This window comes from Xyrauchen texanus, chromosome 39 (assembly GCF_025860055.1).
Source record: "Xyrauchen texanus isolate HMW12.3.18 chromosome 39, RBS_HiC_50CHRs, whole genome shotgun sequence".
NCBI classification, from domain to species: Eukaryota; Metazoa; Chordata; class Actinopteri; order Cypriniformes; family Catostomidae; genus Xyrauchen; species Xyrauchen texanus.
Window position 1 is genome coordinate 27,907,603 of NC_068314.1, and position 13,895 is coordinate 27,921,497.

At 37.9% G+C, this 13,895-nt stretch overlaps 1 protein-coding gene across 1 annotated transcript in view; it reads right to left on the reverse strand.

The window, feature by feature from the left end:
• Positions 1-8,605: 8,605 nt before the first annotated feature.
• The window catches only part of LOC127632591 (MAP kinase-activated protein kinase 2-like), a 58,173-nt gene continuing 52,883 nt past the window's right edge, over positions 8,606-13,895 (reverse strand). The window contains exons 3-10 of the mRNA XM_052111266.1: positions 13,435-13,499; positions 12,598-12,677; positions 12,355-12,481; positions 12,151-12,226; positions 11,871-11,995; positions 11,261-11,346; positions 11,066-11,146; positions 8,606-10,515 (exon numbers count right to left, since the gene is read on the reverse strand). Of these exons, the coding sequence (XP_051967226.1) occupies positions 10,366-10,515; positions 11,066-11,146; positions 11,261-11,346; positions 11,871-11,995; positions 12,151-12,226; positions 12,355-12,481; positions 12,598-12,677; positions 13,435-13,499 (790 nt within the window). The 3' untranslated portion in view covers positions 8,606-10,365. The remainder of the gene's footprint in view (positions 10,516-11,065; positions 11,147-11,260; positions 11,347-11,870; positions 11,996-12,150; positions 12,227-12,354; positions 12,482-12,597; positions 12,678-13,434; positions 13,500-13,895) is intronic.

The following is a 13,895-nucleotide window of genomic DNA, read 5'->3' on the forward strand; positions in this document are numbered from 1 at the left end:
TGTGGAGGTTGTGTTGCCAGTAGATATCAGGAACCTGGAAGCTGTTGACTATTTCAGCACCAGGTATTAGGCAAAAGACTTCCTAAAAAAAATTAAATGGGGGCTTTGGTGTTCAGGATAGTAGATTGGGCAGCTAAATCTTTTGCATAGTATTACAGCCTCTCCCATCTCTACAGAAGATCATACAAATAAGTCTGGGCTTCGAAATGCATCTCCTCTTCGACTTTATACTCTTCAGACTTGTTGTTTAATTTCGGTTCTCTGGTTCATGTGCCGCTGTGTTGTGTTCTCTGTTGTGAATTTGCTATGTGGTGTTCCGGTTTTAGCAGCAACAATGTGAGCTCTCACTTGAACACCCCATATCACGAGAGGGGGCTGCATGAAATTTTGCTCTTGTGCACTCTCATGAAAAATCGACTCACAAACCAAAATCGAATGTATTATTTCATGAAAATCTTGACCGGTCATTGCTCTCCTGCAATTAAAAGCCAAATAGGAATCAAAACAGTCAGAACTTTCATATGAAAATCATCAATTATTTTCCACATACTTTCAACTGATACTCTAACTTGATTTGACAGCGCTCACTTTACTTGTAAAATATCTATTGATCTAAAATGTGTGAGACTGTTCTGAAACAGTGGCATGTCTGTTTCTAAGTTTCTATTTAGTAAGTGGGCAGTCTTTTCCTTTCAATAAGCATTATATTTCATATCTGCAAAACAGATTGACGTAGATGAAAGTCCAGTTCGAGTTAGTTTATCAACAATGAAACTACACTTGTTTAGAAACAAAATGATTCAAAGGCACTTTGCCCAGGAGATAAAGATACTAGACTTCTTGACAAACCGTTCTACTCAATGCAGATTTGACAGGTATCACTCTGTATTTAATAGTAAGATTTTGAGAAGCAAGATACTCGTAAAGTCAGTTGCTCAGCTGGTAGAGACTATCCATCCATCCATCCATCCATATTACTAATATAATATTTACAACATTAGCTTTCTGCTTGTTTTAGAAAATTCGGTCACAAACTCGTCCATGTCCAGTTCATATGTTATTGATTTTTCATGAGCTAAAAGAACAAGATTTTTTTTCCTCTCGTGAAGCATTATGCGGCAAAACGGTGAAAAATGTCTTGCCAGAGTGGAGAATGAGCTCTCACATGAAGCAGTAGAAACGCCCATGACCACACATGACACATACAGTTTATGAAGACCTGGAAATGCATCCTAGTAACAGCTGAAGAGTCCACATCAGTTGAAGCTTTTTGTTCAGCATTGGTCAGGCAAAAATAATTTCACTATGCAGCTCACTTTTTGCAACACCTGCAAGCCAACAGAAAGGCTCAAGCAGCTGATTGTCAAGACATTTTTTGGATTTTGGCATCAAACCTGAGTGGGCTTGCATCAGCTCTAAATCTTTGTGGAAACCTGTTTTCCATCTCTGATACAGCTGTATCAACAATGTTTAACATCTGTCACCTTAGAGCTTCAGTGGAACATTCAGAGCCTGACTGCTCTTTTTTCCCTATAGGTGATAAAATGACAGAGTCAGCATAGAAGGGATTGGTAGTCCTCAGACGTTTGGTGAGGGCTCATCAGTAGACATGCCAGTGCAGTACTGCTGCAATTGACTGTCATTTTCTCTGTGATTTCTCAGTGCACTAAGAGATACTTGCAGTACTTCAGCTGCACTGCACAAATCAACATGATGAGACTGAAGGATGGCATTAGCTGATATTCAAGCTACGGTCATGCCAAGCGGCCGAAAAATATCTCTCCCTCCGAGAAGAATTCAGAGGTATTTCAGAGCTGGCTGATGAGGATTTGCCTTGAATAAATCATTTGGGACAGAATTGATGCATTTTTGTGTAGGTGTAATTGTGTTTTTGACACCATCCGAAGATGCCGTTGAACTTTTCCTGTGACATTGTTGCCGCAAATGGAAGAGGTGGTAGCTGCATTCTGGTGATCAAAAGTGCTTTTCTTTTGTCCTTTCGGAATAAGAAATCAGTGCATGTTGTGCTTTGTTTAATGTACAAGTGTTTAGTAATATGTTTACTGACTGTTAATATGACAGTATCGTTATTAATATTGCATTTGTTAATGGCAAAGGTAGCGAGGTGAATGAGTCTAAAGCTATTGTTTTGACAGCCTACAAAAAAAAAATTTGGAGCTGAAATTAACATTGCACCAATTTTGTGATTGGTTGTTATGGGGGGTGGGGTCAGGGTGGGCCAAGCTCCTGGTTGGGTGGGTCAGGCCCACCCTGGCCCCACATGGAGCCGGGCCTGACTGGCACTGCCTCCTGTGACCAAATTAGGAAGGGTTTTTTTATGTAAAAGTGTGTGTGAGCTCCTGTTTTCGAGTGAAATACCCAGAAGGGGTGCCAAAAGTGAGCTGTTAAGGATGTAATGCAGTAAAGAGGAATGCCTGTTTTATTAACTCTACACCCAAACCCCAACCCTAAACCTGATTGTCAGTGGAGTAAACTGTCATCTTTGAGGGAAAATGGAACCTCTGAATCGTGCTTGACATTGATGATATGCAATTAATTCCTGGTTTCAGCGAGGGATGATAACCCAGATCATTACACCAATCATTTGATACTTGCCTAAAATTTAAATTTAGTTCAATCACACTCTGTGATAAAGAGTAGTTTTAATATTTTTGGAAATGTTTTTCATATACTAGTGTAAGATAAAGGAAGTCAGCCCATCCACAAAAGATTTGCTAAAGTTCATATGGAGACGCTATAATACCATTTACAAAACCCTCACATACTTCTAAATAGTGAGTTGCTCTGGAGGCATGTTTTGTATATGATCTTTTTTTTGCCTTTCAGCATGGTGTTTATCATTAGGATATCAGGAATTTGAATAAAGAGCATGCTGAGATTCAGTTTATTAAATAAAAAGGGTGTTAATGCCACTTCTCATGAGATAAGGTAAAAGAAAATCTGACCTACACTGTAACATGAATGCGAGCAGTTACAGTTGAAGTCAGAAGTTTAAATACACTTAGGTTGAAGCCATTAAGTCATTTAGGACATCTACTTTGTGCATAACATAGTAGATGAGTAATATTTCCCAAAATTGTTTACAGACAGATTGTTTCACTTTTAATTGACTATATCACAATTCCAGTGGGTCAGAAGTTTACATAAACAAAGTTAACTGTGCCTTTAAGCAGCTTGGAAAATTCAGGAAATTTATGTCAATCCTTATGGCAATTAGCTAATTAGCTTCTGATAGGCTAATTGGCAAATTGAGTCAATTGTAGGTGTACCTTTGGATGTATTTTAAGGCCTATCTTCAACCTCAGTGCCTCTTTGCTTAACATCATGGGAAAATCAAAAGAAATCAGCCCATTCTGGGTTATCCTTTGGAGAAATTTCCAAATGCCTGAGGGTGACACGTTCATCTGTACAAACAATAGTACACAAGTATAAACACCATGGGTCCACGCAGCCATCATACCGCTCAGGAGGGAGGCGCATTCTGTCTCCTAGAGATGAACATAATTTGGTGCAAAAAGTGCAAATCAATCCTAGAACAACAGCAAAGGACCATGTGAAGATGCTGGAGGAATTAAGTAGATAAGTATCTATATCCACAGTAAAACGAGTCCTATATCGACATAATCTGAAAGGCTGCTCAGCAAGGAAGAAGCCACTGCTCCAAAACCACCATAAACAAGTGGACTACAGTTTGCAAGTGCACATGGGGACAAAAATGTTCCTCAGGTCTGATGAAACAAAAATTTTACTGTTTGGCCATAATGACCATCGTTATGTTTGGAGGAAAAAGGGTGAGGCTTGCAAGCTGAAGAACACCATCCCAACCGTGAAGCATGGGGGTGGCAGCATCATGTTGTGGGGGTGCTTTGCTGCAGGAGGGACAGGTGCACTTCACAAAATAGATGGCATCATGAGAAAGGAAAATGATGTGGATATATTGAAGCAACATCTCAAGACATCAGCCAGGAAGTTAAAGCTTGGTCGCAAATTACCCAAAGTTGTGGAAAAATAGCATAAGGAAAACAAATTCAAGGTATTGGAGTGGCCATCAAAAAGCCCTGACCTCAATTTGCTAGAAGATTTGTGGGTAGAACTGAAAAAGTGTGTGCAAACAAGGATGCCTACAAACCTGACTCCAGTTACACCAGTTCTGTCTGGAGGAATGGGCCAAATTTCCAGCAACTTATTGTGAGAAGCTTGTGGAAGGCTACCCAAAACATTTGACCATTTGAATAAATAATACTCTCTACTATTATTTTGACATTTCACATTCTTAAACTAAAGTAGTGATCCTCTCTTAACTAAGACAGGGATAATGTCAGGAATTTTAATGTATTTGGCTAATTGTAAACTTCTGACTTGAACTGTACCTTAAGGAGTTATTTCTACATGATCTAACCTGTCCTTGACCCTTCGCTAAGCTCCGCCCCCTTGGTTATGGTCGCTCGCTCTACAAGCTCTGGAGAACTCCCATTAGGAATGAATGGGAGATTGTCATGAAGGCGTCTTTGGCTAAATATTCTCATAACGGAATGGATAAAATTTGTACGTGGGCTGGTATGAAGTGTGATACTGTAATGCATATTTATTTAAAAAAAAAATGTGGTAAAGTAATTTAATTAAAAACTGTGGAGACTGTGAATCAGAATCAAGGCAAAAGATTATTACAGTCACTTAAAAAAAGAAAAATTGAATTCAATAGCGATTACACATCTAATAACATTAGCGTACATGAACATAACTATTTAATACGTCTGATAACACACTCATTTAGATGCTGTGAACTGTTCATTTACTATTGCTTTTATTATGACTTCAATCAATACATAAACAAATAAACATTTAGTTATTAGCTTTAATTTAACTTGGAGCAAATGTAGGTGTCGTTGCAGATGTTATATGTTCATTTGGGAATGAGGGCTGATATAGTTTAGCCCATATGCTCTTCTCTAGATTTTTTTTTAAAGATTACTTAATCTTTCTTAAAATTAAGAAAAACACTGCATTTATCCTCTCTGGGTTACTTTTGTCACTATTACTATTAAGTTTATTAAGTATTTCAGTTGTTGTGGTGTTGATTCACATTGTTTCTAGATTATTGTACAGAGTGATAAGATGCATTTAAAATTATTGCAAAAAGCTTAATTGGCCCAAAACATGAACTTTATCACAAAACCCCAAATTTCACAGTTTTTTGACCCTGGCACAAAATGACCATCAAACATAATTTCACTAATCATATCAGCAGCATCTGGGAAAGTGTGAACGAGTACTAGTCATTGTGAAATCATTCTATCATTCTGATTGGATTATAAGAGCAGTCTGATTGCTATAAAAGGAGGGAAGAAGTGCTTCCAATCATTGTGTTCTTGTTAGCAATGGTTACTTCTAAAGAAAGACGTGCAGCCATCATCACTTTGCATCAAAATTGCCTCACATGCAAGGAAATTGCTGCAAAGAATATTGCACCTGAAAGAACCATTTACCAGATCAGAACTTCGAAGAGAGAGGTTCAACTGCAGTGAAGAAGGCCTCAGGATGTCCCAGAGTGTCCAGCAAGCACCAGGACCATCTCCTCCTGAGGAGTCAGCTACGGAATCGTGTCACCACCAGTGCAGAGCTCAATATTGGCAGCAGGTTGGTGTGAGTGCATCTGCACGCACAGTGAGGCAAAGACTTTTGGGCAATGGCCTGGTGTCAAGAAGAGCATCAAAGAAGCCACTTCTCTCCAAGAAAAACATCAAGGACAGACTGAAATTCTGCAGGAAGTACAAGGATCGGACAGCAGAAGACTGGTGCAAAGTTATTTTCTCTGATGAAGCCCCCTTCCGACTGTTTGGGACATCTGGAAAATCGATAGTCCTGAGAAGAATGGTGAATACTACCATGAGTCCTGTGTCGTGCCAACAGTGAAGCATCCTGAGACCATCCATTGTGGGTTGCACACACAAGGGAGTGTGCCCTCTCATAATTCTGCCCAGAACACTGCAATAAATAAAGAATGGTATCAAAACGTCCTGCAAGAGCAACTTCTCCCAACGATCCAGGAGCAATTTGGTTCTATCAGGAAGACTTGCAGACTTCAGTGAAATTTAAGATGACAATTATTTGATGAATATAAAACAGAAAAGTTATGTCTCTCTTTGGCGTAGGCCCTGTCTGGCGGTCTGAAGAAGTTGTACTCGGAAGAGTCATATCCTGCCGGAGATAGGAGGCAGGGGCGAGGACCCTACTCCTGTGCAGGACGGGACTCAACTGGTGGTGGTGGCTGCCATGTTAGCACACTGAAACAGCAATGTGATATGCGAGCAGACTTATAAAGCAACGGCTTACATGTGATTGGCTGGGAATTACACAGCTAATGGTTGAGATGATGTACAGCTGCTAGTCTTCATGCTAGAACTATGCTGTGCTTACCTTGACTGCCAATACTTTTGGCCATGCCTGTACTTCCATAGGCTGTCATTGAAAAATAGCAAACGCATGTTACAGTAAAGTAACGGCGGTAGAGCAACAGTTCATAGGACAGGATTGGTCAGAAGCGCTTTTAAGGAGGGGCTTAGCTAAGGGTCAATTACTTTTGTTACTGTAATCTAAAAACTTTTTTGAGGTGAATGAAAACAGTTAGTTTGGTTGATACTGCATGAAGGACAATTTTTAGGTCACCAGAGAAAATGTGTTTAACAGTGCTTATAAATCTATATAACTAAGGGAATCGCATTTACTATGTATTTTTCCCACTTTCATTTCTGGCCTCCATTTAGGGGGTGAAGAGGGGGAAACATGAGGGTGTAAGTCAGGGACAGGAAGGGTGATGTCCCTTTGCTGTATGGTATACTAAGAACATGAAGATGAATAATTTCTTATTGACTGGCATGACTCAGCTTTTTAGAATCAAAGTGGGCTGTTCATGTTCAAATTTACTGAGAATGATAGTGGGGCCAATAAATTCGAAATTTAATAGTTCTTCTGCTCTGATTGGGCATGTTAAAGATATATTGTCAAAGAGGACATTTTGAACACTCGATAGATATTACAGCGGAAGTGTGTAACTTTTTCAGTGTTAAAAGACTTTATCCTATCCCAGCTGTTGGTTAGTTTTCACTGTGTAAACACTCATTGTGGTGCTATAATTTCTTTTTATTGAGCATTTTTTATTTGAGCAGCTATTCAGCCAGACATCATAATATTGCCTAAACCAATGGTGCGAGACCAGTTGTTCTTTCAGTCAACATTAAGCAGAGGGCATATTCGGAAGGCTGCTTGAAAAGTGAAAACAACTCTTTATTTTTGCAATTCCATTCGATGGTGCAGAAATTACACACATCAGTTTAAAGCTTGTCAAGTGTAATAGTTTTGCTGCTTTTATGTCACCATTGCCATGTAAACAGGGCTACAACTATTCTCTGGTGGCTGTGCATTAGCATCACATATTATGTATGAACAACAAAGTTTATATAATGCGTAAATAATACCAATTATATAGCAAGTATTAAGTTGTAATTATTTCATAAAGTAGCTTGTAATTTCATATTATTATTGATAATTAAATAACTATTAACATGTAGTCAGGTCCAGCTCCACAGAAAAATGTGCCAACCCCTCGAATAATGAGCTTTGCCAACCCCAAGGATGGGCAAATGCAAACCAGTATCATTTTAAATAAACAGTATTCTCTCCTTTCCATTAACATTGAAACAGGATCATGGTTTAATTACCACCCATTTCTCCCTAAACTCCATCAAGCTTTCATTACTCAATGTTTTCTCTTCTCAATGATCTGCTTCTCATGACAAATGAAAAACTTGACAATGCACTCATAATGCCTGAAATAATTGTGCTATATTGTGTGCCCCCCCCCGAACAATCCCACTTACACAAAATTAAGCTAAAATCAGTCTGTGCTTATCGAAATTCGAAACACTGCGCCCATGGCCAAAGCGGTATATGCTGTCCTTTTTCTGGGTGTAATGTCCACAGAGAGGCAGCAAAAGTGAGTTGTCTTCAGCTGTACAGGCTGAAATACAGCATATTTTATACAAATTTACCTCCAAACCAAAACCTAACCATCAGTTTAGTACAACTGTTATATTACGGAAAACTTCAACCTCCAAAATGCCATCATCACTAATGATGCGAACTAACTAAGGTTTCTGATCCCAGGTCTCCCAAGCTGCTGACGCATCGCACTTCTGGTCACACTACAAGGAAGGGTAAACTCGAAGCGACCCAATGCAAAAATGTATAGATGACGCTTGTCAGTGAGTGATAATAATGTGTCTGATCCTAAGGTAATGAACTCTCAGAAACAAAATGCTGACTTCCCAAATGATTATGTTGTTTTCACATTATTTGTCCATGGGAGGATGTAAATAACAAAAAGCAGAGGGCATAACAATTATGAGTTGAGCTTAAGAAAAGATGTGAACCAGAGGAAAGCAGCTAAAGCAGTGCCAGTGATGCACTGAAAGTGTAATGGCAGTGTTTAAAGTAATTTTTAACAATGTCAGGGTCATTTCATTAAAATGAAATGGAGAAGGTTGCGTTTTTAGGTGTTTTAATCCAAAGATGAAGCAGACCAAGATATAAGTACAGCAGTTAAAAACTAAAAATGGACACTTTTTGCTTTCAGAAAGTATCAATTTCTGTTAAGAGTTTTAGTCTGCTTTTCAACAGACTAAAACAGAATGTAGTCTTTGCTTATGAAATGATGGCATGGAGGAAAAAAACTCCTATAAAGTGGCATTATCAAAGAAAAATGCAAAAAGAAAGAAATCTTTTAGTTTCCAGAGGATCTAAAAAGATGCAATATTTTTGCAAGGCAACAGAAAACGTTTGTGTGTTATCCGCTGTGTGGGAGTTAGACTGCACACCACTGAAACTCAAAGTTTAACATTTTGGGCATATAATCACATCCTTAAAGAGAGGATCAAGAACAAGAAAAAATACAATGAAATAAAACTGTTCAGCATAGGTCAGCAGTGCAGCTAAAACCAATTCGCTGGATGTAGGATTCCCTGTATCCCCTAACATTCGCAAAAGGTGAAGCCTCAAGTCAAGGTTTGTCTCTCTGTTCCTTTAACAAACACCTGGTTTCTCTAAGCTGCTCTCAATAGCTGCATTTAAACTCAGTCGCTGCATGTTAGGCATGCATTACAGACACATGAAGTAATAAAGAGTACAGTCAACCCCAACCAAAATGGTGGACATTTCATGTATTCAGACAAAAGCAGTCATCACATTCACAAAGATCCCATTTCATACGATTCATTACACAAATAAAAATAAGAATACAAATGGGTTAAAGCAGAGTTAAACCAGCAGAATATGTCTGCCAATTCTTAGAAGGTATTTAAAAATTGAAATACCAGAGCATGGGTTAACATTCTTCCCAAATATCCAAGAAAAACTAGCTGGGAATAATTATGCACAGAATTGATACAAGGCAAATCATTAAATGAAGCATTAAGCATGTTTAAGTAGAGGGCTGAAATAATGTACTGGATTGGCTTTCCTTGATATAGTAGAATCTAAAACCAATGTGAAAAATTTTCTTGAAAGCAGAGCGATCATTGTGCTTTTTCTCTATATCTGAATGACAGACATAAGGCTAACTGAATCTAAAGCTCAAAAACATCTTGTATTTTACTTAACAGGACCCTATGCAACACTGACAGACATTTTCACAATAAAGAACAGAGTGCGTACATTCAGAGTCATTTAAATATTACATATATCTAGACACCAGAACTAACTGCAGTAGTCTTTTGGAATGAAAGAGATCATTCAAGTGCAGAAATGAATTTGACATGTAAGAAAGATCATGAACTTAAGGAAAGCTAGCATTATGCATAGATCGTTTGAACATGAGCAAAGGAATCTGAATAACCATTCCATTACAGGGCAACTCTTTGAACGAGTCATCCCAGACTGAGAATGAAACATAATAATAATACAAAAATCAATAAAAACAAACAGTGGCAATGTGTGTTTAACTCATTAACTCATGTACCAATGGCTTTTTGATTAAAAAAAGGGGGAAACAAGAAAAGAAAAAGAAACAAACTAACCATTCTGATTATTGATAATCAGATTATGATAATCTACATTAAACACCATGTAAAAAAACTGCACTCATGGCAAATTTAGGGAGCAAATTAGTGGACATTGGCTGCTTAACATATTTGAAATGTATAGTCTTGTATCATAATGGTACAACCTGTTTCTTCTTGTGGCAAATTAATGTAATAGTTAGAAATGTTGACTGATTTAAAATAAATGTAAAAAAGTATGAGTGCATAAATGTGTGTGTACGTGTGACAGAAAGACTGAGTGAATATGTCCTTAGCATGCAGGCATCTCATTTTCAGGAGCAATATTGTTGGCTTTCTTTCTCCTCTTCATCAGCAGTGGATTAGAAGAGTCTTCAATCCTCTTGATTTTTATCTGTTCGTAGTCGACTCTCATTGTTGCCAAGGCACTAGTCATTTCCTCCTATAGCACAACAACAAATTATCATGAAAAAGAATGAAGATAGGTTAAAGAAACCCTCAGTGAAAATAGCCTAGTTAAAGACTTTGTCATTGTACTGCTGTACAAAACAACGACATATTGTTGGTATCCCACGTTCTCAAACATTTACATAAGAAAACCGCATCAACAATAAATATAAAAATTGCATGCAGATTAAAACAACTGAACAACAATTTAAACTAAGGATTTCGCAGTGAACATGACATGCGGAAGTCATTGCGTCATCTAATGGCACTTATCAGCATAAGTCTCGACTCACAATTGATATCAATAGAATTTGGCATTGAAATGTAGCTGTTTGATACTCTAATAAGCATAAAAATACATAACCCACACAAATACTAGGTAAAAAAAACAATTTTTTTATAGCATTAACTGAATTATATTTCTAACCAAAATTTCTCTTGCTTTGTCAGCCATCTTGAATGTATTTTCTTTTCACTAAGCTTGACGCAATGAATTCCGGAATTGCCTTCTCTGCGAAGGATACATTTCAAGTGCAAGGCCTCACCTTGACATCTTCCCAAGTGTCTTTCTCTTCTTTCAGAACACGGCTAGTGTGTAGGGGGGTCTGCGGTACCTCCGTTGATTGCTAAAATCACACCACAGAACAGACCAACAATAGATACACAGGAAGCCCATCCGTCAACTGCTTAATCAATAACTATGCACAGTTGTCCATGGAGTAATGATAATGTACACTTACATTGATCCAAGGGTGGTTCATGAACTCCGTGATGCTCATCCTCTGTGTCGGCTCAGTTTTCAGTAAGGTTCTGATGAGCTGCTTGGCTAAAAATACAAAGACAGAGTCACTCAAATCTACACTACCTTTCAAAATGTTTTCTACATTTTTCTTAATATTTTAGAATAATAGTAAAGTCATTAAAACTAAGGAATAACATAATTTGAACTATAGGAATATTGTTGTGATTAAACAAAATCCAATATAATATTATATTTTAGCATCTTCAAAGTAGTCACCCATTTTCAAAACCAACTTCTTGAGGTGTCACCCTGGGATGCATTTTAAAGAGTATTGAAGGAGTTCCCATCTATGTTGGGCACTTATTGGCTGCTTTTCTTCATTATTTGGTCCAAGTCATCAATTTCATGTTTGTTTTATAATGAACTAATTAAAAAAAATGTAAGCATACGCCTTCAGATCTAAAGACTTAAGAAAATGAGAAACATTTCAGACAAGTGTTTCAAAACCTTTGACCGGTAGTGTATAATGATTCTTAGAAATGTGTTGAAGATGACAGCATTCTAGGAAAGGTTTCTCAAGTTGGTTTAACAAAACAGGAAATCAATACCTTCCTCTGACACTTCAGACCACTCTGGATTTGGAAACTCGTACTGTCCCATACGGATCCGTTTCTTCATACCAGGGGAAATAGCCAGACCATGGTTAGAATAGAAAGGTGGGTAACCACAGAGCCTAACAGTTGAAAAAAAGCAAACATAGGTATTTAGCTTTATATGTAACAAATTATGATCGGTGACACTTGACAAGGTAATGTCATGTGCAGGCCAAGCTGTTGGCAGTAAAGACAAAAATGGTCTTTGAACCACATACGAGACAGATTCACTTACAGAATATACATGATGACACCCAAAGACCACATGTCACAGGACTTGTCATACTTTTCAGGACCAAGAACCTCTGGGGCTATAACATGAAAAAGATGAAAAAACATTCAAATGGAGGGAGAGGAAAGAGCATGGGGGAATGGAAGTTCTGACTACTTATTTTCAACCTCAAATGACTGTTAATGATTACCAACATATTATTCTTACCAACATAATAAGGAGTATAGCAAGGGGTGGCCAGAGAGTTGTGTGTAGTCGTCTCCTTTGCAAACCCAAAGTCTGTCAGTTTGAGAAGGGTGTTGGGCATTTCCGAAGTATATAACAGGTTTTCTGGCTGCAAAGTTAATTTTCAGAATATTCGGTTGATTAAAAAGCTCAGAAAAAAAGGCAACTACTATGCATTTCATAACATCACCCATCAATCGAATGGTTGCATTATAAGATCCTTACCTTGATATCTCTGTGTGCAATGTTTATAGCATGCAAATACTGAATGGCCTCTCCTATACTCTTCATGATATAAGAAGCCTCTGAACAAAAGAAATATAAAAAAACAAGAAATTCAATATATCAACAAAAATGAGTCTGCTTAGCTGCTTATCTTTTATTCTGTGTGCACATTATTTCAGAACAATACATTATGTTTATTGTACATTTCTCAAAGGCCTATTTTTTTCTATAGCTATTTTTGTAAACATATTAACTGTTACTGGTTAACATTCTTAACTGAAAAGCTGTTATATTAGATCATAGGCTAATGCACGTTGTGAAATACGCACAACTTTTCAGCACATTTTTTTCCTCTCGTAGATTTGGCTTACCTGTTATTTAATTTCAACAATGTCCTGATTGTTTTAGTATGTTAAGTAACTTTTACTTGGTGAACTCTGTTTAGAACAGGCTGCTGATGGGTCGAGGTGCGGTGCAAGCATGACTGAAAGTACGAGCGTGAGGCAATCGTCTGTGTTCCACGTCTGCTACCAGGTCCTTGAATAACGTGTGAGTAAGGGCAGCCGATGGAGTTTCTAGTGCCCCCCTAGGGTAAGATGGTGCCCCCCCCAAAGGAGTAGGTGCCTTATGCAGACTGCGTACTATGTGTATAGGAAGTGGCGGTACTGAATGCAAGCCAAGCACATCGCAGATAAATTCCCATTTTCATTGGAATTTAGCATTGAATTTGGAATAGATTAAGTATTTTAAATGGGTTGCATACACCAAATAAACTTAATTCTGTACAGGTGCCTAAAATAGATCCTGATCTCTAACAGTGTTGGACAACTATGGTACCTCTCTCCGTGAATGCCTGGTCCCCTCTGTCCTGAATCCGACTGAACAGCTCACCTCCATCCATGCTGCAACACAAAAACAACAAAAAATGTGTTATTAGTTACAAGACATTAAAACTTGAGATTGCTGAAGAAAATAAACTATCACCCTAGACCTTAAAATCTGTCATATCATAAAAATAAATAATAATAATGGTAGTACACTCAAAACATGACATTGACACTCATTTCAGTCAAAGGGCAGTGTATTTTAAAGAGAAACAAGCAGCTGCAACATATAAACAATGTAAAGCCGTCATTCTGTTACTTAAGGCTTGATTTGTGGATACATTATTCTGAATGCTGATAGCCAATGAGCTGGCCTACCACTGAAACTAACAAAAACTGCTTAGATCAAATACATATAAAACCACAGGAAGGGGGATCTTTTCAATTTGCCCCCATGTAATCACTGTGGTTATG